This window comes from Astyanax mexicanus, chromosome 1 (genome assembly GCF_023375975.1).
Source record: "Astyanax mexicanus isolate ESR-SI-001 chromosome 1, AstMex3_surface, whole genome shotgun sequence".
NCBI lineage: Eukaryota > Metazoa > Chordata > Actinopteri > Characiformes > Acestrorhamphidae > Astyanax > Astyanax mexicanus.
Window position 1 is genome coordinate 38,301,412 of NC_064408.1, and position 27,887 is coordinate 38,329,298.

Consider the following 27,887-nt stretch of genomic DNA (forward strand, 5'->3'; position numbering starts at 1 on the left):
GAGCAAGGCCAATTGTTTTCTCTCTGACTCTGGCTGCTGATGGCAAGCAGCATGACCAATTGGAACCAGCAATATTCAGATCACAGTGGCAGTTCCTTAGTCCGCTGGACCACTCGGAGCCCTTCAGCTATGAGTGTGTTTTTAGAGGGATTTCTTCCCAAATGAATGCCATCATTACACCCCACCTGAATCTCACACGAATCCCATCTACGCCACATTAGCAGTGTACAACCATGATGGGGCCATGAAAAACCTCTTGGTCCCATCTTTGACCCTGATGGGGCCCATAACTGACATTCTGATATACAGCTCTGGAAAAAATGTGATTTTTTTATTTTACCAAATTGAAAACCTCTGGAATATAATTAAGAGAAAGATGGATGGATGGATCACAAGCCATCAAATCAAGCTGAACTGCTTGAATTTTTGCACCAGGAGTAGCTTAAAGTTATCCAAAAGCAGTGTGTAAGACTGGTGGAGGAGAACATGCCAAGAACAGGAACACTTTAATTAAAAAACAGGGTTATTCCACCAAATATTGATTTTTTTTTTTGCATTATTTGAGGTCTGAAAGCTCTACATCTTTTTGTTATTTCAGCCATTTCTTATTTACCGCAAATACATTCTTTAAATGAAAATATTTTTATTTGGAATTTGGGAGAAATGTTGTCCGTAGTTTATAGAATAAAACATTGTTCATTTTACTCAAACATATACCTATAAATAGCAAAATCAGAGAAACTGAAGTGGTCTCTTATTTTTTCCAGAGCTGTATGTGGGGCCACCATGAAACCTGTGGACAAAACCTTCTGGTTTCTATTTGGAATACCTATACAGCACTTCATGGGCATGTTATCTGGGTCAGGAGTAAATCATATTAAAATTGTGATGGAGGGGTTTGACATGTGTATGTGTTCCCACACCTCTTAGGTGTTTCAGTAAATAGACTCCACCCACCTGATCTGGGTTTCTGCTCTGTGATTGGTCGATTAGCGGAAGCCACTTTGAACAAGTACCCGCTCAGAGAGGGTGCAGTGTTGACCTCTGACTTCACAGTGTCTGCACAAAAAAAATCACAACTTTTTCTCATACCAACATTTCAGAGGCTTCCAAGTGGCACAATGATCTAAACAGCTAACAGTCAGATCCTCATGAAAACAACACATAAACCATATTTTCTAATTCACTTTATATATTCACTTTGTTGATGCCACTTCGGTAATGTTACTGATGTCAAGGGTTATTTGCCTAAAGGGGTCTCAGTATGACAGGGTGGAAGCAATACTTGGACACATTTCAATGGCAATTTATATTTTTTATGATTTTATTTAAGTTTTTAATATCTAAATGAATAATAAAATGTCTAAACACTTTCAAAACTTTAGGAAAATATGCTTAAAAAACCTGAAAAAATATTTTAATAAAAAAAACTGTAAAAATGTACAAAAAGTACTTTAAAGTGAAGGTTAACATCCCTCTATATCTGTAATATTAAGTAAATTCAGAGTAAATTTTGACAAAGGCATTCCTACATTGTGTTTGTATAAAATTATGATATGTAAAGAATTATGCTGTGGACAGCAAAGGTATTTATTTTAATGCTGAACTAGAAATAACTATGTAATATATACTTTTCTGAAGAAACCACACAGTCCATAGAATATGAACAGTGTCAATCTAGAAATTAATGTTTTTTGTGTGAAAGTGTTTCAGTTGATTTCAGTTAATGATGGTGTACTAATGCAGAGCTCAGCAAAGTAATATTACAGAATTTTACAGGACAATATAAGCTATTCTCCCTCTTTTCAGCATCACATCTGTTTAAGGTACAAAATACATCAAAATATAAGAAAGACTCCTAGTCTAAACTTTACTAGGGCTTGGAAGTAAGTATTAACACTGACTCTTGTATTAGTTCGGTGCTGTGTTATCCTGTTAACACTTCTGTGTGTGTGTGTGTATGTGTGTGTATACCTGATTTCTGGTTGTGTTTCAGCAGTTCCACCTGATTTGTTTGCCCACTGTGCATTGCAAGGGCAAGAGGAGTAGGGAATTCTGGGATACCAGTGGAGCTGTTTATATCTGCACCCGAAAACAGCAGACGGAAAGTCTCCACAATATTACTACCCTTTACTGCAGCACACAGCGCCTGAGAGAGAGAGAGAGAGAGAGAGAGCATGGTGAGAGGGTTTTTGTTACCTTGTTTCTGTTTAATTGTCAAAATGAGTTACTACACTTTGGTAATTTCCTATTACTGTAAATTATACTACAGTTAGTTCCGACTCTGCAATGTGATTGGCTGAGTGCCAAACAGCAAACACTTTGCTCTATACAGTGAAAGAGACGTGTTCCAAATGTCCTATTATCCTCATAACACCTAAAAATGGAAATTCTGTGTATTACTGACATTGTTGAGCGCCTCCTGCTGGCCGGAGAGATGGTGCTGTTTCCGGAAAGTTCCTTTTAGGTATTTTGCAGTGGCATAGGCAAGCCGCTCGCTGCTGCTGGACTCCACATTCAGAATCTCACTGCTGGGAATGTTTTCCGCCCAGAAACTGTTTACTTTACCATTACCTAGCTGCAGAAACAGCTACCAACAAAAAATACATTATTAGTGCACAAGACTGGATGATCTGCAATATATGTAGAGAAATATTTTACTAATGATAAACATAAGAATAATAAAAAAAAATAGTAACACAACTCAGGAGCAATGAGTAGCAGCCAATCAGAGCACAGAAAAAATGGTTTCTGTGTATTACATTGTAGTATGGCACTTATGCATTGTTTAGTGTTTTGTAATTGTGTATTGTTGAGAAGTGGTAGTAGTACTGAGTGGTGTTGTAAAGCAAAGTTTATTGTTGTGAGGTGTTGTGCAGTATTGTGTAGTGTTGTGTAGGGTAGTGAAATGTTTGGTAGTGTTGTGTAGCATTCTGTAGTGTTGTGAAGTGTTGTGTAGCATTGTGTAGTGTAGTGAAGTGTTGTGTAGCATTGTGTAGTGTAGTGAAGTGTTGTGTAGCATTGTGTAGTGTAGTGAAGTGTTGTGTAGCATTGTGAAGTGATGTTTAGTATTGTGTAGTGTAGTGAAGTGTTGTGTAGCATTGTGAAGTGATGTTTAGTATTGTGTAGTGTTGTGAAGTTTTTTGTAGTATTGTGTAGGGCAGTGAAGTGTTGTGTAGTATTGTATAGTGTAGTGAAGTGTTGTGTAGCAATGTGTAAAGTTGTGTAACTTTAGGTAGTGAAGTGATGTGTAGCACTGTGTAGTGGTATTGTGTAGTATTGTGTAGTATTGTGTAGTTATAAATAGATTATAAACGCTACTATTAATGCTTCTGAAGAATTAAAGCTTTAAGAGTTTGGCTTATATTTTATACTAAAATATAAAGTTCACGCTGTCTAACAGGAGATTATAGAAATAAACATGGCAGAAGTTGAGCTGAGCAGCAATTCTGGAGGAGAACTTTACCTTTATCAGATCTTCAGTCCACAGCTGATCATTCCCCTTCAGACTGAACACTTTAGACACAGAGGGCCCCAAACACCTGTGGGCATCTGTCACCACACACACACACACACATTCTGCTCTGTATCGCTAATAAAATAACTATTATATTATGTATGTATTTGTTTGTGTGTACCTGCACATCGTTCACACAGCAGAACACACAGGTTGACTGAGGCCCACTCTGGCGAATCAGCGCCACAGTCTGCACACACACGGTTAAACTCCTTACTCCAAAGTTTCTCACACACTCTGGAAACCGGTGCTGAACTCCTCACACACTCCGCCAAACACGCGCACCACCGCTGCCGCTCAGCTTCAGACTCCACCACAAAACTAAACACACACACGCACACAAATAGAAACATAAGAACTACCACTTAAATAGGGAAGATTTAATAATATCTAAAGCTCTTGTAGGGGATGATGAACCTTTGCTTTAACCGGGAATGGTTAATGGCACCTGACATTCCCAAAGGGCGTGATAATCTATCACTTTAATAGAGAAAAGTTAATGGTACCGGGTAGTCCAGAAGAGAGGAATGAACTATCACTTTAATAGGGGTGGATTTACGGTACCTGAAGGTCCGGTAGGGGGTGATGACACTGAAGGATTTGCTGGACTCCTTCAAGCTCGCCTTGCTCAGATCAATATCAGTGATGCCCAAACCATTCATGTACTCCTACACACACACAAACACACACACACACACTTTAATTTCAGGAAAAATGTGCTCATAGTGCTATACATTTAAATTTAGGCGATACAACATGAACACACACCTGTCTATTTTTAAACAGATAAATTCTGTTGTTGTTGATAACAGTGTAGACTTTAGTGCGTGGGGACGTCATCTCCAACAAACCCTCAGTTTTGGCTAAATAAGATTTAAAAAACACTCCCCCACCGCCATTCTGCTGTCGACGACGCAGAACTTCTTCCAGACTTTTTATCCATTCACTTCGCGCCTCTACAAAACACACATTTGAAGAGATTAAAGATTAGGGATTAGAGATTAATATGGAGATTAATTTGTAAAGATACTTTGCTTTATCAGTTGTAAAAAGCACAAATAATCATTTGGATTTAAATTTTATGTAATCAGTTGTAGAGGATGGTGTGCAAAGAGCAGATTAAAATGACTTCTTGTAGCGTTTAGTGTGTGTCGATTAGGGGTGGAGTGTAGGGATTAAAATTTAGTGTGTGGGGATTATAAAGAGTGCAGTGTAAAGAGATTGCTTGTAGGATTAAGTGGGTAAATATTACTGTGGTAAGATTGAAGATAAGTGTGTAAAACTGTAGGGTATATTGTGCAGAGGGTATGTATAGGGATTACCTTGCAGGGTTTAGTGTATATAGATAACTGTGGAGGGGTAAGAGATTAGTGTGCATGGAGGTCGGTCGGCATATAGGGATCAGTTGTTTAATATTGTGTGCAGAGAGTAGTGAAGAGAGATTCATTTGAAAAGTTTACTGTGTTGAGATTGCGGTCGACTACTCAGAACTTCCTCCAGACTTTTTATCCATTCATTTCGCATCTCTACAAAACACACATTTGAAGTGATTAAAGATTAAAATTAATGAATTATATATTATTTTAGATATTAATTTGTAGAGCTACTTGTTTTCATCAGTTGTAAAAAACACTTGACAAATAATATTTATAATATTTTTTATGGAGAGTGCAGTGTAAAGAGATTGCTTTTTAGGATTTAGTAAGTAGCTAATAGTGTGACAAGATTGAAGATTAGTTTGTAAGTTTGTAGGGTATAGTGTGCAGAGGATATTTATAGGGATTACCTTGTAGGGTTTAGTGTACAGAGATAACTGTGGAGGGGTAAAAGATTAGAGTGCATAGAGGTTATAGTCAGTATATAGGGATCAGTTGTGTAAATATTGTGTGCAGAGAGTAGAGAAGAAAGATTCCTCTGTAAAGTTTACTTTGTAGAGATTACTACGAAGAGAGACATAGTTTGCAGGGATTAGGTATTAGTGTGCATAGGAATAATAGATTAGAGTGTAGGGATAAGTGTGATGGGATTAGGCATTACTGTGTATATATTAGCTGTAAAGGGATTAGGCATTAGTCTGTAAAGATTAGTGTGGTGGGATTATGCATTACTGTGTATATATTAGCGTAAAGGGATTAAGCATTAGTGTGAAGGGATTAGGCGTCAATCTGTAGAGATTAGTGTGAGGGTATTATGCATTAGTTTGTAGAGGTTAGTATGAAGGTATTGGGCATTAGTGTGTTGAGATTAGAGTGAGGGGGTTATGCATTATTTTGTAGAGGTTAGTTTGAAGTGATTGGCATTAGTCTTTAGGGATTATAAATCAGTGAGTTTAACTCACGGTTGGATTCTGTTTTGAATAAAAATGTTCGGTTCAGAGTGATGAGCTCGAATCGCTGATCGCCAGCAGGCTGAACTGCACTCACACATTGCAGAGATATCATCCGCTTAGAGTACACCTCCTAGAGAAAGAGAGAAAACACAATGGAAACTGAACTGATAGGCTAATACTCATCGCCTACTGTAAGACTATATTGGTGATAACTTGACAGAATACAACATAAACTGATTTGTCAAACCTTGCTGTTTTGAAAATATCTCAGATATTTATGATCCAGCTGCACCCATCGTCTCTGAAACCTCTTCCCCCTGAAAACATACACAATACAGAAAACAACAGATAAACCATCCTGTTAGAGATCAGTGTGTATGGTTTTGAGGTATTTGGGGGCTCTAGACACAATGGAAAACTTCCTTTCTCTTCTTTCTATTCTGGCCTCCTGATGAATAAGTCAACTTCATGATTTCTAAAGTTTCATATTTTGCCAGCTGCAGAAATCACAAACCTGGCTAGCTGGCTACTGTCAGCAACTAGTGGGAGAGTCCCCCTTAAAGGGGATTCTATAAAAAAAAATCTGATAGTGTCCTTCTACTTTCCTTTCGACTTTGAAATTCACAGAATTTAAAGGGGCGCTCACACAGTTTGTTGTTGCATTCAATTCATAACCAGTCATTGTCTCGGGGGCCCCAGGCCAGTTTGGGCCCCTATGCAATTCATTGGTTTGCCTACCTTGTTACAGCAGGCCTAGGGGTGTGAAGCCTGATTTAAGGAAGTTTGTCTGGTGAGGCAAGATGAGGCTTATTTGCCTCAAATGGATTTTTGAAGCAGTTTAGAATGCAACTCAAGTGGAATGTTAAACATTTATTACAAGGCATCCTGTATTACTTGTTTGCTACAGTTTTCAACTAAAGAAGCAAGCTTCAGATACAAAACACACTTACCCTTTAGGAGGAGTTTTATCAAGCCAACCTGATTTAACAACAGGCTCTGGGTGTGAATCCTTAGGATAGTCCGGAAAATGTGAACAGGGCAGATCAATGCTCTCCTCACTAACAGAAACACACAGATTAAAGGGTATAGTTACACAAACTATGACAGAGTAGTGTGTGGCTACAGTCCGGTTCAGACAGAACTGTGTAGGGCTACAGTCGGGTTTTAGACAGAACTGTATCGGCTTCAGTCAAGTTCAGACAGAACTGTGTTGGCTACAGTCAGGTTCAGACAAAACTGTGCTAGCTACAGTCGGGTTCAGACAGAATTGTCTTGACTACAGTGGGGTTCAGAAAGAACTGTCTTGGGCTACAGCCGGGTTTTAGACAGAACTGTGTCGGGCTACAGTCAGGATCAGAGAGAACTGTATCGGCTACAGTCGGTTTTAGACAAAACTGTGTTGGCTACAGTCAGGTTAAGACAGAACTGTGTTGGCTACAGTCGGGTTTAGACAAAACTGTGTAAGCTACAGTCAGGTTCTGACAGAATTGTGTCGGAAAAATAGTTTAAAGTATTTTTTTCAGTATAAAACTTCTTCTGCTTGCCTTTATTAGTGTAAACATCATAAACCCCCTGCAATAAACAAAAAACTAAAAGAAAATTCAATGTTATGTTTTAATGTTATGTAAAGCTATTATGTCTAATATGTTGGTCTTTTAAAAGTAGTAAAGTAGTAAAACATTAAAAAAAGTTTAAACATGTCTCTTTTATTTTTTATTTTTTGGGGAAAAACCAGTTTGAACCAATACCTGTTAAAGGTAAAGAACACCATTGCACAAAATATTGATAAAATAATTAGCAATGTAGTTAGTAACAAAATATTCACACTGCTTGTTTGGATTTTTTTGAACAGTTATTATTTTGGATAATTATTATTTTGGATATTAATTGGATAATTAAACATGCACCAGATCAAATTGACCCGGGAACATCATTGCTGTTCCTGACGAATAAACAGGACGATTAAGAGTGAACTGTTATAGGCTACAGTCGAGTCCAGACAGAACTGTGATGCTATGCACTTACCGGTCTCTCATAAAGAAGGAATGTCTTCTGTCTTCTTCCACTGAAAGGCTGCGGAAGTTTCGCAGAGTGCGGCTTTTTTCTTCCTCCTGTTGGACAAAGAAGCTCTCTTAGATGTTCAGCATTTCATGCCAACTTTACCGTGCATCCACAGTTACAACCACACCCACATAGAGTTTAGAAGCTTACCTTTTTGGCCATGACTTCTGTCTTTGTCAGAAACAACAGCAACCGGTGAAGATTCTACAATATATTATACATCTTCATACACACACAAACACACACACACACACACACACCCCACACATACACTAGAATAGACACACTAGCTGAACAAGGTTGCACAGCATGTAATACAACCTGATCTGCCACTTTTTGTTTTCCTCACACACAAACAGTAACAGCTACCTCTTTACCCGAAGGAAGTTAGTACTGAAATTCCAAGTGTCCCGTGCTCTACAAAAAGTACCAAACTTTCACTTGCTTAAACTGCTAAAGGTGAGACTTTACTATATTAAGTTAGAAATAATAAAAAAGGAACTAAATTATTTCAATTTATTATTTTAAATAAACATGCATTTGTTTTCTTTTTCTTGCATTTACCAAATTTTATAACAGTTCAGTTATTAAAGGGCAAATATCGCCTTTTTGCTCTTATGAGAGTGAACATGCAGTCTCATGGTCTACCAGTGCACATTAATTTATGTTAATATTTATTTATTTATATATTTACATGTACAATATCTTTACACACACACTATGTTTTGACTCTCACATCAATAAAATAGTATAATCTGACAATATATTTAAACAGGCCAAACTTAAGAACCCTCAACCTGATCCTAAACCTCATTCTAAACCCAAAATGCATTCCAATAAATTACATATATTCTCTGTACTCTGTACATCTATTCTCTGTGTGTTAAACAAGGAGAGGTGACTCACCTGTTCAGAATCAGAAGAGGCACTGTTTATGCAACACAAACACACATCTTTTTATTTGAGAAATGAGGAAGCTGTGCGCCTTTCCTGATTGTGTGTGCAGGTTGTATTGAGATGGTTTAGTCCCTGTGTATTAATACCAGTGTGATGTGTGTGGAGTGTATATAGGACAGTGTGTAAGCCGTGTATATAAAACAGTGTTTAAAGTGTGTGTATAGTACAGTGTGTAAGTAGTGTGTATAGTATTGTATTTGGAGTGTGTATAGAACAGTGTATAAGAAGTGTGTATAGTAAAGAGTGTAAGTAGTGTGTATAATAGAGTGAATAAGTAGTGTGTATAGTACAGTGTATAAGGCATGTATATAAAACAGTGTGTAAGGTGTGTGTATAGTATTGTATTAGGACTGTATAGTACAGTGTATAAGAAGTGTGTAAAATAAAATGTTTAAGGACGGTATGTAGAACAGTGTGTATAATAGAGTGTATTAGGAGTGTGTATAGTACAGTGTATAAGGAGTGTGTAAAATAAAATGTTTAAGGAGTGTGTATAGTACAAGTGTGTATAATAGAGTGTATTAGGAGTGTGTATAGTACAAGTGTATAACAAGTGTGTATAAAAGAGTGTATAAGCAGTGTGTATAGTACAGTGTGTAAGGAGTGTGTATAATAGAGTGTATAAGTAGTGTGTATAATAGAGTGCGTAAGTAGTGTGTATAATAGAGTGTGTAAGGAGTGTGTATAGTACAGTGTGTATAATAGAGTATATTAGGAGTGTGTATAGTACAGTGTGTAAGGAGGGTGTATAATAGAGTGTATAAGTAGTGTGTATAATAGAGTGCGTAAGTAGTGTGTATAATAGAGTGTGTAAGGAGTGTTTATAGTACAGTGTGTATAATAGAGTATATTAGGAGTGTGTACAGTACAGTGTGTAAGGAGGGTGTATAATAGAGTGTATAAGGAGTGTGTATAGTACAGTGTAAGGAGTGTGTATAATAGTATATGTAAGAAGTGTGTAGTGCAGCCTGTTAAGAATGTCTAGTTGGTGATTAACCATTTATAGACAATCTTAACAGGCTGCACTACACACTTCTTACATACATAGTTAGCATAGTGTGGGAATTGTGTGTTTAGGACAGTTTGTGTGTGTGTGTGTGTGTGTGTGTGTGTGTGTGTGTGTGTGTGTGTGTGTGTTTGCAGGCCTGTTGCAACAGTACAGGCAAACCAAGCAATTGACAACAACTGGTTATCAATTGAATGCAACAACAAAACTATGTGAGAGGCCTTTTAATTCTGTAATGTTACTGACAGTAGCATATAACCAGACTGGAACATGCTCAGCGGTATCCATGTACGCCAGCTGTTCACTGTCTTGAACACTAGAACTGATAAAGCTACAAAATAACTGACACTAGTTTCACTTTTTAAAGAAATTGAAACAACACACCAAAACCTCAACATATAATTTATATTTGACGATATTTGATTAGCTTTACATGTTCTTCCTCATTTTATTGAACTGATAAGTTGAGTTTTATATTGTTATATTTGTTGCCACGCTCTGCCTGAATGCTGCAAAAGAGACGGTGCGAACGTGTTCAAACAACAACATAACATTTTAGTATAGATGGTGTTTATAGAATGTTTTATACCATTACTTTGCAACCACACTTCATCCGACGTTATTTATCATAATGTTATTCAATTTTCGCTGTTCTCACGCGTCTCCAGCAGCGAGCGCCATTTTAGAGCGCTGGGCAAAACTAGTAATGAATTAATATATTTCAGTTTCTCAAAATGTGACCTGGTGACGCTAACATATACTTTTATCGATCTATGTACTTCACAGCTGGTTCCACTTGGAGTTATTAAACAACTGACATACAGCACACCTAGGCAAGAGGTGTGAACTATTTTTTAATATGGTGATGGTATGTGGTGGGTTTAGGGGGGGGGTTAGGTTTCATGGTCAGATGTAGGTGTGCAGATGATTGATGTGTGCCAACATGAAACCACATAACCCAATCCAGTTCTGCTGCTTTAAACACACCTACACTTACAATGTACAAGAACCAAAGTTTGTGTAGTGTGTAGTTGTGTTCTCTCTTTGGAGAAATTGTGCTCCACTCTTCTTCTACAGAATTGTTTTAATTCAGCCACATTGGAGAGCTGTTTAAGATCAGACCACAGCATCTCAATCAGACTGTAAAAAAGGCCAAAACCTTCATTTTGTTTTTTAAGCCATTCAGAGGTGGACTTGTTTGTGTTCTTTGGATCATTGTCCTGCTGCAGAACCCAAGTATGCCTGAGCTTAAACAGATGGATGAACATTCTCCTTCAGGATTGTCTGGTAAACAGTAGAACTCCTGCTTCCATTTATTACAGAAAGTTGTTCAGGCCCTGAAGCAGCAAAGCAGCCCCAGACCATTATACTACCACCACCATGTTTTATGTTCAGTATGATGTCCTTTTTCTGAAATTATGTGTTTTTAACCAGATGTAATGAGACACACACCTTACACAAAGTTCCACTTTGGTCATGCCAGTCCAAAGAATATTTATCCAAAAAGTCCTGGGGCTCATCAAGATGTTTTTTGTTAAATGTTTTTTTGCCTTGAAACTCTCCAATGAACACCGTTCCGACCAGTCTCTATATTAGTATTGCAGTGGCGGATGCTGGTCTTTCAAGGAGGGTAAGCTCAATTTCGGCCTACATCTTAACATATGTAGTTTTATTTATACAAAAATTCTACTCTCCCTGAGATTTTTTATTTTATTTTTTGTAAACAAAAGGCATTATTTTCAAGTTTTCACTACACAACAAAAAGGTACCCATTCTTTACATTGAACAGTTACATAAAAAAGACGCTATGACATAAATAAACATAAAATCATCAGTAAAAAAAAAAAAAAGCATTTCGCAAAATCTTTAAAGTTGGTAAAGGAAAAAATGCAGGTAAATTTAGTTCCTTTTTGGACAGTTTTAATTTTCTTGAATAATCCCTTTATTAATTTAAATTATTTTAATTATTTTTAATGATAACACAATACTTACTACTTGCCCATGTTCATTTATGTCCTGAGATAGTTTCATCAAGAGGAATGGCCATCAGTACATTTTATTTATTACAGCACTTCCAGTCAGCCCGCTCACTTTATCATACCAGGACAGCTGAAAATACCTGTTACTTTTCCCCACATTTAGCACCAAATTAATCAGAAAAGCACCAGAAATAGAAGCTGGATTTGTCGCTAGTCGTTTTTAATAAAGAAAATGCCGCTATAAGCATTAGGAAAGTCTCCGGTTCAACTCAGAACAGAATGAAAATGCTTTTTACACTAAAAGATCGCTGATTCGCTCATTTCGCTTTCAATCAAAAAGGGACTCCGCCTCAGACAGATCATCCAATCATCATGCAGAAGTTGAGCGTCCTGGCCGGCCGAGGCCAGCCCACTGCTCCATGGACCCCCAGAGACGCTGAGCGTCCGATGGGCGGGAAAAAGCCCAGCATTTATCCAATGACTCGTCTCGTTTCGCCGCGCGCTTTGCTCCGCTATTGAAGTCTGTGTACGCTCAGCGTATGCACTGTTTAAAGCAGCGCTGTGTAGCTGCGAGAATGAGTGAGAGGAAAGCCGTGGCGTTACCAGTGATAAGAAGCAGATTCTGAACTAAGTTCAGCGCGGTGTAGCGCATATTTAATCAGTGACATGTACACACAATAGTATATATTTAATCTTTTTTTTTTTACATTTTAGGGGAAGCTGAGCTTCCCTTGCAGTCTTAGAGCAATCGCCACTGTAGTATTGAATCATTAACACCGACCTTAAATCTGATGTCTGTAAGTTTTGGAATTTAGGGCCCTCTCTGGTGAGAATGGGTAATTGCACCGAGCATGTGGAAGAATCATTTTAAACTGGGTGGGTGTGATGCAGTCTCCTTTTAGAGTGGATGAATCCGATTCCAGGTTATGTTCAGTCAGAGAGAGAGAGAGAGAGCTCACCAGAAAGGTTCACCAGAGTTTCATGTTTTCTCCATTTGTGAATCATTTTTCTCACTGTGGTTCACTGGAGTCACAAAACTTTAGAAATGACCTGGTAACCTTTTCCAGACTGACAGACAACCAAGACAACCAAGTAATTAGGTTTAGATGGCAAATACTTAATCATACAGGTCACATTTTTATATTTAATCAGGTTATTTGATAACCAAAAGTTATTTGATAATCTGAAAAATATCAGTATAACAAATACTTTTCAAGCCACTGTATGTATCTTGTTTGTCTGTCAATTCTATCTTTCAGTTTATCTTTCTATCTTTCAGTTTATCTTTCAGCCCCACTCACGACTAGTCTTTATAAGCCTTTAGGATTTCTCTTTCATGGTCTATCATGTAATCTGCCTCAGTACAATAAACTGCATTTTGATATGTAAAGGATTTTTTGATTGTATAACAGATTAGATGTCTATCTGAAAACATGATTACATGACTAAGTTTTAGCTGGCTTTGAATGTGAGAACTGGCTGGTTTGCTGTTGATACTGATCCTTGTTTAGTAATGTAAACCAACTGGTTTATGATATTCCTCTAAGTAAGTAAAATATTTCTTTTCAATAACAGCTTAGCTGTCACTGAATGCCGCACGGCTGGTGTGGTTTATGTTTGGGCAGAGTAACCTTGAAGAGTGAAACTCACACCTTTCCCATTGGCTCCGGGCACCCTCTATTTGCACACTAGGCATTTTCAAAGTTTTCAAACGTATTCACATTTATTACTCAGGTAGAAGTATAGATACTTGAGTTTAAAATACTTATGTAGAAGTTTAAGTATCAACTCAAGCTTTTTACTCAAGTAAAAATGTAAAAGTACTGATTTCAAAACTAAATTATAAAAGTAAAAAGTAATGTAAGGGGAAAAAATGCCATTTAGGACAAAAGCATAGGCTGCACCACAGGATCCTATAGTGCACAGGTATACAGGTGTATCTTATATAATGGTTGATTTTCTGGCCTCAGTGTTAAAGGGTTTAAGAGCTATTTAACCCTTCCTCTGCTGCTGAGAGCAAATTTATGTTGGCCAAAGGCCACAGTGACCACTTGTGCTCTAATGTAGAATTTTGCCATTGGAAACAAGATGAACAGTTGTCAGGAAATTTGAGATTTCAAAAGCTAAGAGATTAACTGGCCATAATAAACAGTATTTAAATAAAAAAATCCTCCTTGGATCTAAACAGAAACTAAACATCATGGTAAACAGATGGAAACCGTGCTGCCAATATATAATACTGTATTTATTAAAATTCTTATTTTATATTAATATTTTATATATTATATATATTTATGTATCTAACCATCTAACCATCGTTTTCTGTTTAGTTTAACTGTTTGTGCTTCTGTTATACTATCTGACTATACAGCTTTGGAAAAAATTAAAAGACCACTTCAGTTTATGAATTAGTTTCTCTTATTTTGCTATCATTGTTGTTTTATTCTATGAATAACGGACAACATTTCTCCCAAATTCCAAATACAAATATTGTCATTTAGAGCAGATAATGAGAAATTACAGAATAACTGGTTTTTAATCACAGTTTTCATGTATATTGGCATGTTCTACTCCACCGGTCTTACACACTGGTTTTGGATAAATTGATGCCACTCCTAGTGCAAAATTCAAGCAGTTCAGCTTGGTTTGATGGCTTGTGATCATCCATCTTCCTCTTGATTTTTTATCCAGAGTATTTCTATTTGATTGTGCATCTTAGTATCTATCTGTTTATTTGTATGTGTAACCATGTGTCTGTCTATTTGTAGATCTGCCTATCTGCTGATCCTCTGTCTGTCTGTCTGTCTATTAATCTTTCTGTTTTTGCCCAATGACTAACAAGTAAATTATTGCTGAAATGTGTGGCATCTTCATCTCGAGCTCACCTCACCACTAAGCTACAAATATATGTGCTGCCTAGAGTAGATGTTATCTCAGGTTAGGAGAAGTTGTGTGCTCATGCTTGGAATATTATCGTAAAGGGAAATAGTTCAAAAAAATACCCTTGTCATTAATGTGTGTATGAGACAGTGACAAAAGCATGTTAACTCATGTGGGGGGAAATCAACATTTACTTCATGTATTCATAATCAATTACACTGATTATTCCTGTTAATCATTCAATCAGTATTATTACTCCCTGTAACAGAGTTACACTATATTCTTGTATTTTATCATTGAGTGTTATGTGAACTTATATTCTCTGCTCCTGTGACAAGGCTATTCATTCAGACTTAAGGGCAAAGAAAAGAAAGCCGAGGTCTGCCTGGAGACGAGCAGGTCATAGCAAATGGAGTTTTCTGATTTATGAATTATTCTTGACTTTTGCTCTCCTAAAAGCTTATCATCTTTTATATGTGCGTTTTCTGTTCCTCTTTTCAAGAGCACAAGACATCCAGTGTTGTTCAGCATCCTTTCTCCTCTGTGTCCCAATCTTTTATTCCATGTATGGTAGTGACTGGTTCCAAAACAAGTCACGGGGAGATCTCATGTCACCTCATGTATGCACGGTGACATGTATAAAAACGCCCGGCCGAGACAGATTGGGGGGCTCCGATTTTTCTGACTACTGTTTTTTTTCCCTTTTGCAACTTTAAAATAAAGAACTTCTCTTTTTGGCATCCCGGGTCATTTGTCGATTTCCACGACACTCACGACTAGAAGAACTTCTTTACCATATAGAACAACACACCACAATCACAGCAACACCAAAGTAAAAACATGCCGCTCCCCAGAGACATTATTAATGAGGAGACAGGCCACTGACTGCAGTATGATTGGGATTGGGACACAAATCGTGTCATCCGTTCAAGGATAAAGTCCCACCCTTCAGCAAAAAGAGGTAATTTAGTTGCTGCTGGTGTGGAGAGTGGAGGAGAGTCAGCGTGATGTGGGAAAGCCCCCAGAAACTGGCGATCTGCACAAGTCCAGTGGCCATAACAAGCCATAAAATCAATTTTTTTGTGAATTATTAAGTCATTTGCATTGCATTTTTAATTTCTACTAGCTATTTGGAATTAGCTAACAAGTATAAAAACTAAACTTTGTCTTTGTACAAGAAAACGGTTAATGTTTAAATAAATCAAATAAAGAAACAAAGCATTGAAAAACATCAAATGAGGAGGCGTGTCCTGGATGTAATTTCTAGATTTTTTTATTGTACATTTACATATGTATCCTTGCCATTTGGGATCAGAACGACCCAAATAGTCTAAAACTAACATGTTTGCTTTCTACAGTGAGTAAACTAGTTTTACTAGATTTCTGCCATCTTGGTCAGTGAATTAATTAAGTTAAGTTTATTAAGTTATTAATAGTTCACTGAGGAAACATTAATGTGGTCAACATTCTTTAAACCTGTAAAGAGGCTTCAGTCAGTATTTAAAACAGGTTTAAATTGGGTGTGAGATCGTAATGATCCTCTAGAGGGCACCATTCAGCAACTGACCATTGGCTGTATAAGAGTCTATGGATCTGACACTGTACAGCTTATGTTAATACCAAGCATACAAAAAAATATTCTGAGCACTCTTTTAAAGAACCAAAGTCTCTGACATCTAAAGACTATTTGTCATTACTCTGCAAAATCATTCAAATCAGTTATGTTTAATATTTGTAATATTTTATTGCTGTATCCTAAAATTACTTTCTTGTATTTATTTTTTAGATAGATAGATAGATAGATAGATAGATAGATAGATAGATAGATAGATAGATAGATAGATAGATACATCCAGCAGCAGGTATGTATAGTACACAAAGTTACAAAAAGATAAAATATAATGATACATATAAATTCAATAAAATACAAAATTAAATATTTTAATCAGTTAATACTTTATAATATTATTTATTACTACTTACTACTATTATTACTATCTATACAGTGTACTAAATTGTATTTTTATCCATCTATTTTGTGCTTTTTCTGTTTTAGTTTAGTTGTCTTTTAGTGCTTCATCTCTTTTCTGGCCTGCTCAAAAGAGGCTTGGACACAGATTTGTTATTAATTGTTTTGTAAAAAGCTTTTTAAAGTACTCTTTAAATAAATCAATCATTTGCACTTACAAGTCGGCTCACGACTAGGAGAACTTCTTTACCAGATAGAACAACACACTACAACCACAGCAACACCAAAGTAAAAACACAGCTCCCCAGAGACATTATTAATGAGGGGACAGGTCACTGACTGCAGTATGATTGGGCTTTTTCGTAACACTAATCATGTTGTCTGTTCAAGGATAATGTTCCACCCTTCAGCAAAAATAAGTAATCATTTATACATTTATACACAATATTATACATTTACAAATGTATCCTTGCCATTTGGGATCAGAAGGACCCAAATGCTCTAAAAACAAATTTTGGCTTTCTACAGTGAGTAAACTAGTTTCACTAGATTCCCGCCATCTTGTTTTCAATCAGTGAACACTTCTTCATTATTAAATAGTTGTTAATAGTTCACTAAGAAAACATTAATGTGGTCAACATTCCTTAAACCTATGAAGAGGCTTCAGTCAGTGTTTGAAACCGGTAGAATTTGGGTGTGATATCGTGATGATCCTCCAGAGGGCACTAATTAGCAACTTATCTTATACTGGATCTGACCATAGACTATATGAGAGTTTATGGATCTGACACTGTACTGCTCATGCTAATGCCAATCATACACTAGAAGATCCTGAGAACAATTTTAAAGAACCAGAGTCTGACATCTAAAGATAATTTGTCATTACTCTGCATAACCATTTAAATCAGTTATGTTTTATATATTTGAAATTTTATTGCTGTATCTAATGTATGTAATTACTGTAATCCTTGTTGATCTTGTATAATATCATTGAATTTTAGTATTTAGTATTATTATATTATGGATTAAAATTTATTTTTTATGATTATCTTTGCAGTGTACTAAACTGTATTTTAATCCATCTATTTTGTGCTTTTTTCCTTTGGTTATTTATATTTTTCTTCTTTTAGTGCTTCTCTATTCTTGTGTATTTTGGACTGTTTTCTATCCGGTGTCGACTGGAGGAGGATGGGTTCCTCTTTTGAGTCTTGGTTTCTCTCAAGGTTTCTTTTTCTCTTCTGATGAAGTTTTACACCACCATCATCACTGGACACAGATTTGTAAAAAAAAAATGTAAAAAAGCTTTTTAAACTACTCTGAAAATAAATCAATCATTTGCTTGTTTGTGTTTATTTTCACACAGCAACCTTGAGTTTCATGTAGAGTGCTCACAAGTAAAGAATTATATTATTACTGAATGTTGATTTAAGGGCCAGATTAAATGACCTCTTACCTCTTCTGCTAACTTTCTCTCAGGAAATCCATTGAAAAGAATAAATAAACAATTGTAACATTTAACTGAACACTGAAATAATCCTAATGAATCATTGCTCCATCCTTCATATTGTAAACAGAGAGGTTCTAAAGATAAAACTGCACCAGAGGTGATCACAATCCTATGTGCTTTATATTCTTGAATAAACTCACTGCAGTGTTCCCCGCTGTAATGGAAGAAGAATCTAGCCCAGTTTACCTTTTTTTTAAACAGAATTACTGAGTAAAAAACCTAAGGATGTAATTAGCATTACAGAATTTACAAGGAGACTCAGAAAAAAGCTTCTTTATTAAATTGTTTTGAAGAAGGATTATGGGTAACTGCACAGTAAAGCTTTGTTGACTGTAGGTGGGACAGTTTGAATGTTTAAAAAATGCAGAAAACTTAAACACTCTTAAAGAAGGTGCTACAAAGGGTTCCCTCGGATGAGGGATACCCTCTTTAGGTTCATTATATTATACTGAGACAATAACTGGACATTACTACTGAGACACATCTCCCACAATTACTAATACCTTTCTTAACTACTAGGGCTGCACCTAATGATTATTTTGGTAGTCGACTAATCTGATGATTATTTTCTTGATTAGTCGATTAGTCAGCAATTATTTCTGCCATGTCCTGCATCTCTAAAAACGATAGAAACAGCTGAACATGAGCTTTAAAAACCATTTCAATGTCAGGATGTTTGATATTTAGTGAGTAAATATGTAATCTGTAGTGTTTGGGCACTTTTGGAGACACATTAAGTTGAGAGTAAACTGTGAGAGTGAGACATTTACCAATCTCCTAATGTAGTTCGGTCTCCAAAACTTGTAATACAGTACTGTTACAAATGAACTATTAGTCGACAATGAAATTCGTTGTCGACAAATTTAAATAATCGACATTGTCGATTATATCGACTTATAGTTGAAGCCCTATTAACTACTACTTACGAATTTTATTATATATATATATTTTACATTGGTCCTGTACTAAATTCCACATGGATGTAGAACACAATTGTGTATCAATCAAGTGATTTTAGAATGTTGTATAAAGCAAATGTAGCAATATATTATGAAATTATGAATTTAACACTTCCAAAGTGCAAATTTAATCAAACTAAAGGTGGGCACTAAAGGCTCACCAATCTGCCAATCTAAAAAAATTGAATCATGTTCTTTAATGGTAAACTGCAAAGACATTGGATAACCCACCATCTACAGTACATGATAAAATAAAATAAAAATGTCACTATAATCTGTATAGACCTCTACCAGGTCTGACAGCACTGTCATATTTTCCACAAAGAAACAGATTTGCACATTTTTATACACAATAATGATTTATTTACTGAATTTAATATGTGTTAAGATTATGACACATTTTCTGCTCTCATTTCTGTCTCTCCCACGATGTTATTTAATTTAATAAATTAGAACTGTGTCTAAATGCTTAGACATGGATTTGAACAAGGATGAACACATTTTAACTTTACAACTATGAAACCAGGACAAACTCAAATAACCGTTTCTTTTTCTGGTTAAATAGTTCTATATGATCGTTAACCCCCTTTCTGCAATAAAATGGGGTTCTATAATTGTTTAAATTTGATTAAAGTTTAAATTTAGCTCATTTGCTCCTCAGCTTCATCAGACACAGAATTGTTAGGAGAAACAGAATTGTTATGGAGATGAAAAACACACTGAAAATAGTAAATTAACCAAATCATCTCTCATCTATTCATTTCCTACTAGTTTATTTCTGCTCCCTTTCTCTCCTGTTTTACACACCAGTCTTTCATTAGGTTCAGTTCAACAATGTTTCTCTGTGCAAACATATTGCATTTTTTGAAGCCATAGCTGTTTTAACTAATCTCATTTACTTTTATTACAGTTACACTAAATCTTACACAATTATATTGAAATTCAATTCTTAGAAAAAAAAATCTGCATTTAAAGTATGGAGTATACAAGCATGCATATATAATTTATCACTGCTGGCTAAGCTGCCTGTAGAGCTGAATAATGAGCAGCTGGATTTCACCGTCTCCGCTGTTGATGTCTATTGCTTTCAGGAACAAGTCCAGAGCTTCTTGCTTTTTCCCCTCAGCAAGACAAGATTTCCCAGAATGCACCAGAGCCTCAAACGTAAGTGGGCTTGTATTATTGGTGACCTCTGCACCAATGGCAACTGCTTTGGAAACACTTTTTGGAGCATACTGTTCCAGAGCTTCACCTGAGGATAACTCTACATCACCAGTAGACTCCTCAAGCACACTCTCTTCTTCCGCGCAGCTCTCATACCTGCTCACTCCCTCGCTACCGCGTGTGTTCTCAGAATCCAACGTTTCTCCGCTAGGCTCCTCCTCTTCCACAGATTCAGTGTAAGATGTTCTGCTGCTTTCAGAAGCTTGGCTGAGCTCTGCATCAACAGCATCATCATCCTCATCCTCCTCCAGATCCTCCAGAAATGACTCCACGAACGAGCGGCGGGAGGCTACCGAGGTGTTCATGCTCTGCCTGCGAGGGGCGCTACCGTTCAGTGTGGTTTTGGGTGTGGAAGAGCCGAGGTTTTTGAAGCTGCGAGTCAAGGGACTGCTTCCTAACAACGGCTTCTCCTCCTGCTCTTCTTCCTTCTCCTCCTTCTCCTCCTCCTCTTCCTCCTCCTCTTCCTCACTGTCACAGATCATCTGGGCTTTTTTCTTCTTTCTGACCACGTTGACAGAGTCGTTTGCAGGAGTGGAGAGGGCAGAACGCTCGATCACAGGGAAGTCAAAAGCACTGGCCTCGCCGCTGAGTTCCATTTGCAGCTGGAAGTTCCCCTCCTCAGAAGATGGCTCCATCTCTACACCCTCCTCCTCCTCCATCTCCTCCTCCTCCTGCTCTTTCTCCTCAGAGGAGAACATGTCTGCACTATCCTCCAACTCTAAGTTGAATTTTCCTTGGAACGAGTCCATCTGCACGGAGTGGTTAGATGCGTTCAGCTCGGGTTCCAGCAGTGATTGTGATGGATCTGATTGGTCAGGAGGGCTGGCGTGCACAGAGAAAAGCTGCATGTTTACCTGATCCTCCTTCATCACAGGGCTGAAATTATTCTCTTCCTGAAGTGACATTTCCTGTGTGCCTTGAGACATATTGTGATCAGTATTGAGGACCTCAGTGTGATGGTCCTGGGCATGGTGGTTGTCCTCGGCATGGTGGTGGTCTTCGGTGTGGCTGTGGCGGTCATCTTCAGTGTGATGGTAGTAGTCCTTGGTGTGATCATTGTGGTCATCCTCAGCATGGTTGTCGCGGTCATCCTCAGCGTGGTTGTGGTTGTCCTTGGTGCGATTGTGGTGCTCATCCTCAGCGAGGTTGTGGTGCTCATCCTCAGCGAGGTTGTGGTCGTCCCTGGTGCGATTGTGGTGGTCATCCTCAGCGAGGTTGTGGTGGTCGTCCTCAGCGAGGTTTCGGTGGTCGTCCTCAGCGAGGTTTCGGTGGTCGTCCTCAGCGAGGTTGTGGTCGTCCTTGGTGCGATTGTGGTGCTCATCCTCGGTGCGATTGTGGTGCTCATCCTCAGCGAGGTTGTGGTGCTCATCCTCAGCGAGGTTGTGGTGCTCATCCTCAGCGAGGTTGTGGTCGTCCCTGGTGCGATTGTGGTGGTCATCCTCAGCGAGGTTTTGGTGGTCGTCCTCAGCGAGGTTTCGGTGGTCGTCCTCAGCGAGGTTTCGGTGGTCGTCCTCAGCGAGGTTGTGGTCGTCCTTGGTGCGATTGTGGTGGTCATCCTCAGCAAGGTTGTCCTTGGTGCGATTGTGGTGGTCATCCTTTGTGCGGTTGTCGTGGTCCTCGCCCTCTGAGTGCTGGGGGTGGTCCTCGGCAGAAGAAATCACTAAGCTTTCAGCAGATGCAGCATTAACACTGACTTGATCAGACAAGTCAATCACTTCATCAGACATCAAACGCTCACTCTTAACTTCTACTTCACCATCTTCACTAATGATCTCCACCTCGTCGGCGTAAGAAAGGTCATGAAGTTCCTCAGAGCCGGACTGGGTTAGGTCCACCACAGCAGGGGGGCTCTGCATGGGCGTACGTTTCCCCCGCTCTTTGCTGCCATGCTCCTCCACCTCCCGCTGCTTTGCGAGTCTAAGCCAGGCCGGTTCAGTGCTGTTAGCCACGCTTTCCATCAGCTGGCCATGCAGTTCAGACTCAGCCTGTACGAGCTCCTGCGCCTTCTGCACCCGGTTCTGAATGTAGAGGTCCGCTTCCGCGTCCTGAGGATCGTCCTCTTCCGCCGCGTCCTCTTTGGAGAACATAAGGTCGTGGTCAGAGATCCCGAACATTTCCATGCGATGCAGCTCAGCGATGTGTGAGTCCAGTCTGGCGTCAGAGCGGCGGTGCTGAGAGTGAAGAGCCTGTAGCTGTAGCTGAGTGCTGGACGAGCGAGTGTCCTCCAGAGTAAACAGTTCCTTTAGCTCCTGCTTACTAAAGTAGCGGAATGGATTCTTCTTATCGCCTGTCGTCTGTCGGATCAGAGAGTCTTTGAACACCTGCAGAACCACCAGAAGAAAAAAAAAAATTTAGATACAACTTTTAAAAGTTTTATTATATCTGCAGATAAAACAATTGCTGTTTTTGTTTTTAACAAATTTCTGGAGAAACTATCCTGGAAAATATATAATTGATTTATAACTTATAAAAGTATTATTGCACATTGCTAACGTCCCTTTCAACCAACATGGAGTTTTTCTGTTAAACATGGTGCAAACATAACCTAATTCATAATGTATTTCAGTTAAGGAACAATGTATAAAAAATATATGGAAAAAAAAGATTCTCTCTGGAGCTTCTTCATTTAAAGATGTACAATCTTGATTATTCTATTATGAAAACCGCTTTAAAACAGTAATTTGATTAATCAAATGAATCTGATTAACCTCTCAGCCCTAGATTAGTGTTCATGCTGTTTGTGAGTAGTCCTGACACTAAGTAAGTATGCTAAGTAAGCGTTTTGCTGTACACCAGTATTATAGAATACTAGTGGCTACATGGATCTTTATTGTGTAACTGCTTCACAGACTGACAGACAGACACAGTACCTGTCTGCGGTATATTTTCTCCTCCACAGTGCCACAGGTGATGAGTCGGTAGATAACAACATTCTCAGTCTGTCCGATTCGGTACGCTCTGTCCACCGCCTGAGCATCTGTTGCTGGGTTCCAGCTGGGGTCAAAGATCACCACCCTGTTAGCCGCGGTGAGAGTTATCCCGACTCCGCCCACCTGCGTAGTCAGCAGAAAGACAGAGTAACGTCTGTCTGTCTGGAATAGGGTGATGCGTCTCTCTCTCTCCACCAGCTGAGTCACTGTGCCATCCACTCGCAACAGCCGAAAGTTCCTATTCCGCAGAACGCGGTCGATTATGTCCAGCATCTTTCTGGACTGGGAGAACACAAGCGTCCGGTGTTGGTCCGCTTTGAGCTGCTCCAACAGAGACACGAGGAAGCGCAGTTTTCCAGACTCCTCCAGCAGCGTCTCATCAGAGACGTGTTCGATGCTCCCCGCTGCAGACTCATTCTCATTGTCCTCAGCGGCGAGGTCTGTGGCGGCCCCCTGCTCCAGGCCCAGCTGAGTGACTGCTCGAGCAGAGAGCAGGCGGGGGTGGTCACACAGCTTTTTCAGCACAGTCAATTCAGCCAGTGGAGAGCGAGTGGTCATCATCAACGCTTTAATGTGGTCCAGTGAAATGAACTGTTGGTAAATGTCCTCCTGCACCTCACTCAGGTACGTCCAGATAATCAGATCATTTTTACGAGTCAGTGAGGGCATTTCTGCTGAATCTCCTGCATTAGGACATTTGTTCTCCTCCTCCTCGTGTCTGGTCCCCTTGGCGTTCTGCTTCTTTTGCTGCACCTCTGCTTTTGTCCGGCGGAGAAAATAAGGTCTGATGAGGTCCATCAGGTTTTGGGAGATTTTTAGGCCCAAGGTTTTTTCTCCTGGTGTGGCATCTTTCTCCCTGGCACGAGTGATGGGGTTCTCATATTCCGTCTTAAATGTTTTAGCAGTGCCCAGCAGCGCCCCCTGGCAGGCAAAATCAAACAGTGCCCACATTTCCCGCAGGTTGTTTTGAACAGGAGTGCCAGTCAACAGCACACGGTTCCGGGCCGGAATGGCGTGGGCGCTCTTTGCCGTTTTGGTCGAAGAGGTTTTGATTTTGTGAGCCTCATCCAAGATTACATAATCCCAGCGGAATTCCTGATGCTGGTACGTTGCTAGCTGCTCCCAGTTGTTGATAAGCATCTGGTAAGTGGTAATGATGACTCCACCTTTCCGCTGGATGCGCTCCAGATTCCTGTTCCTCTCAACTTTGCTGGTGCCATGGAACTCTTTCACTCGCATGCCCGGTGTCCATTTGGCAAACTCACGCACCCAGTTTTTAATGAGGGACGTGGGCATGACCAGCAGTGAGTGATTGGCCAGCTCAGCATCATACATTCCTGACAGGAAGGAAATGACCTGTATGGTTTTTCCGAGGCCCATGTCATCCGCCAGGATACCACCACGGCGGCCGTCACGGTGCAGGCTGTAAAGAAAGGCCACACCCTCTTTTTGATGCTCATAGAGTTTGTTATACAATTCCTTAAACAGCATCAGCCCACTGCCGTTCACATTTACAAACTCCTCATCTTCTTCTTCTTCCTCCTGTGACTCCGCATCTTTTATGGCTTCCTGCAGGCGCTGGATTCGGCTCTCTAGCTTTGCACTGGGCCGCAGTTCATAGGCCAGACGGAAAAGCTCCAAAGAACGGCCCAGATCCCCTCGCTGGGCTGCTTCTTTCCCCTCCTCCCTGTACCTGAACACACACACACACACACAATTTAATTTTTCACAGCTAATGGATAAATCAAACATTACATGACAAGTCTTGTTGTTTTACACCGTGTCTAAGCATGGCCACCCCTACCCTATTAGTCTAAATAACATTTCCCTCTCATTCAATCAAGAACAGCTTTCTAAGATATTACTAACACAAGTGGTGTAATAGAAATTACCACCAGACATACTAGAGACAGAGACTGAAGTTCCAGTACAAGTAGAAGCTGAAGTGTTCTTTAAACACCATATTGGAAGCACTGAAGTATTCAACATTTTTTGTAATTAAGTACTGTATTGCAAGAAGTCTATTCTAAAATTTACTACTGAAAATAAAAGTGCAGTACTGTGTTATGTAGTTATTACAGAAAGCAGTGGAAGGTTCTTATAGTGAAAGGCAGAATGGGATGATTGATTCACTCAGTGATAAGCTGCTTTATCAAACCAGCTCACCATGTGGAGCATCTACCGCTCTGGCAGTGATCATGTGGTAATGAGTAACGATGCAGCACATAAAATAATTATTACGGAAACCATGTAATGAAGTAAAAGCGAAAGCAGAAAAAAAAATTATTTTACTCCAGTAGATACAGCATTTCAGTACATTAGTACTTTAGTTCTACTTCCTTACTAAACATCTGTAATGACCACAGGTTTAACATGGGTATTTTCTGTGAATCATATGTTGCTTCTGTTAAAATATTTTTATTGAAGCAGCATCACTGCCATGTTCTGGGCTTGGGCACGTTTTGCGATCACACAAGACGCTTACCGCACCAAACGGCCACCTCTACAAAAAGGACCCGGCATGCTAAGGAGTGATCAAACTTGTCAAATAAACTTTAGTAGTGAGGGATATGATTGGGCACAGTGTAGACCATTCCTGCTCTTCTCTTGGTTCACATGTACATACAGTACGTAACAAATATCTAAAGTTACACTCAGTATACTGAGTATCAGATTTTATGGTGCATGTCGATTATAAATGCCATGGTTTTACATAGACATCTTTAAAAACTACTTAATCTAGTTTACATTTAAACAAATGGTAATTAATATTCAAACATCAAGCGTCAACCCAACAGGGTGTAAAGAACGTTGATCCAGTAATTCTTAGATTGTTATACAGTTGATGACAGCATAAGTGAGCTTCTGTAGATGCACTTGCCCCTGCAGGGTTCATATCTTAAACTCTGTAGTGTGTGGGATGAACCCATACCTGCGGCATTTCTCCTCATCATCATCATCAACAGTGAGGGAGCTGAAAATAAAAAGAAGAAAAACTACATAAACACATATGGACACACACACACATCAAAACACATCACACTGTGTTCAGAGAAGTAATTCAGGGTTCTGCACAGCTAGTTCTGCCCTGACACATATCTCCTCTTGATCTAAAATCCCACTGAGATGGTGATTTGGCATGAGCTGGAGCTTCACAGCCTGAATGAAAAGCAGCAACTATTGTTCAGCACCTCCAGCAACTCCTTCAAGATGCTGAGAAAACTATTCCAGGTGACTCTTCCTCATTAAAATACCAATAGTGTGCAGATCTATTTTCAAAGATAAATGTGGTACTTCGAAAAAATCTAAAATCTAAAACATTCTGGTTTGTTTCACACTTTTTGTTTACAAAATAATCCCACACAAGTTCCTGTATCGCTTAAATGTAGTCAATAATAAATTTACAATGTGACAAATTATAAAAAGAAAGAAAACACATTTAATGAGAAAAGGTGTGCCCAAATGTTTGACTGATACTGTGGCTTTTCCAAGATTAATGACTGAATTGTCTTAATCATTTAAAGCTAATTGTTGTAACTGTATTATTATGGCATATTATAATACTATCAGTGACATAAAAATAACGTTACACAATGATATGGCAATTTTGACATATTACCTAAACCCACATAAAGACAAACACAAAGATAGTTAAATAGTTATCGTGACAGGCCTATTGTTCCCTCAGTTGAACTATAATCTCTTGTAGCTAAAGAAACGTGAGAAATGATCTAATCTTTAAACACTGTTTTTATGATAATACTTCTGGAGTTTATGTAAGACAGTAATCCTATAAGGACTGATCTGGAGTAAATAGTCACTTGTGAAGATATTTTAGAGTTTTACAGGATTAAAGTGATGAATTTCATCAGTAACCAGTAAAATCACAGTAACGTTAACTAAAATAGGAAGCGTTAACCAACCTACCAAGATAGTTCCCAAATATGGACTGAACAGAGCTTTATGTCCACACATAGTCGTTATTAAAGGTAGTTGTGATTATTATAATCCAGTTAACGTTAACTCTTTGTTGTTAATGTTAGCTGGAGTTCCCGTTAATAGTGAGTTAGCCGTGTTAGCGGGGAAGCTAACACTAGTTAATTTAACAGTAATGAAAAAAAAACGACCCCTCCACTCACCGCTCCAGCCTCTCTGCCACGGTCTGAACCTCCGCCGGATCCATAATCACACAGAGCAGAATCAGAACCGGACTCACAACCGGACTCAGCCTCCGCGCGCCGCTCAAATATAAACACCGGTCTCTCTCAGTTCTCCCGCCGCGCGCTCCGCCAATCAGAGCCGCCGCTTGTTCTGCGCCCTGTTGTCAGTCAGAGCTCCGTACCGCCACCAGCAGGAGCGGAGGAGCACGAGAGGAGAGGTCCTACTAAAGAATCTATAAAATATCAACACCTTAACTAGAAAAGGCAAAGTTCGTGAACGAACTTTAAGTTGGCTTGGAAAAGTACGCTAATAACGTTGAAAAGTTAAAATGGTTGCTTAGTGGTTGCTAGGCAGTTGTGATCATTTCTAAAGTGGTTGATAAGCGTTTGCTATGCAGTTGCTAACGTT

At 38.8% G+C, this 27,887-nt stretch overlaps 3 protein-coding genes across 6 annotated transcripts in view; all 3 read right to left on the bottom strand.

The window, feature by feature from the left end:
• Positions 1–27,887, bottom strand: part of tbc1d8b (TBC1 domain family member 8B) — a 252,375-nt gene that overhangs the window by 68,775 nt on the left and 155,713 nt on the right. The window lies entirely within an intron of this gene.
• Positions 1–27,887, bottom strand: part of arap1a (ArfGAP with RhoGAP domain, ankyrin repeat and PH domain 1a) — a 248,677-nt gene that overhangs the window by 13,414 nt on the left and 207,376 nt on the right. Inside the window, exons 1-13 of one of the 3 annotated variants that reach the window (XM_049477253.1) lie at positions 8,058–8,413; positions 7,872–7,957; positions 6,797–6,904; positions 6,094–6,163; positions 5,856–5,976; positions 4,978–5,043; positions 4,286–4,473; positions 4,082–4,185; positions 3,639–3,838; positions 3,467–3,552; positions 2,408–2,590; positions 1,975–2,149; positions 958–1,059 (exon numbers count right to left, since the gene is read on the bottom strand). In XM_049477253.1, coding sequence (XP_049333210.1) covers positions 958–1,059; positions 1,975–2,149; positions 2,408–2,590; positions 3,467–3,552; positions 3,639–3,838; positions 4,082–4,185; positions 4,286–4,473; positions 4,978–5,043; positions 5,856–5,976; positions 6,094–6,163; positions 6,797–6,904; positions 7,872–7,957; positions 8,058–8,069 — 1,501 coding nt within the window. In that variant the 5' untranslated portion in view covers positions 8,070–8,413. Of the gene's footprint in view, positions 1–957; positions 1,060–1,974; positions 2,150–2,407; positions 2,591–3,466; positions 3,553–3,638; positions 3,839–4,081; positions 4,186–4,285; positions 4,474–4,977; positions 5,044–5,855; positions 5,977–6,093; positions 6,164–6,796; positions 6,905–7,871; positions 7,958–8,057; positions 8,414–27,887 lie in introns of those variants that run through there. The other 2 variants (XM_049477262.1, XM_049477280.1) reach the window with 2 other exon arrangements.
• On the bottom strand, positions 18,463–27,654 carry LOC103044103 (excision repair cross-complementation group 6-like). Of its 2 annotated transcripts, none has more exons than XM_022667141.2 (4): positions 27,458–27,654; positions 26,251–26,292; positions 23,259–25,011; positions 18,463–22,709 (listed from the first exon to the last, which is right to left on the bottom strand). In XM_022667141.2, exons 1-4 carry the CDS (start codon positions 27,499–27,501, stop codon positions 20,172–20,174), a joined length of 4,377 nt encoding a protein of 1,458 aa, XP_022522862.2. In that variant the 5' UTR covers positions 27,502–27,654; the 3' UTR covers positions 18,463–20,171. The 2 variants fall into 2 exon arrangements, with proteins under 2 accessions (XP_022522862.2, XP_049332836.1); XM_049476879.1 differs by having other exon boundaries at positions 23,259–25,005; positions 26,245–26,292.

Coding starts and splice junctions, on each gene's coding strand:
- LOC103044103 (XM_022667141.2), bottom strand. CDS start 27,501: ATGGATCCGGCGGAGGTTCAGACCGTGGCAGAGAGGCTGGAGCG. Junction 25,012..26,250: donor GATGAGGAGAAATGCCGCAG/GTATGGGTTCAT, acceptor GTGTGTGTTCAG/GTACAGGGAGGAGGGGAAAG. Junction 22,710..23,258: donor AGAAAATATACCGCAGACAG/GTACTGTGTCTG, acceptor GTGGTTCTGCAG/GTGTTCAAAGACTCTCTGAT.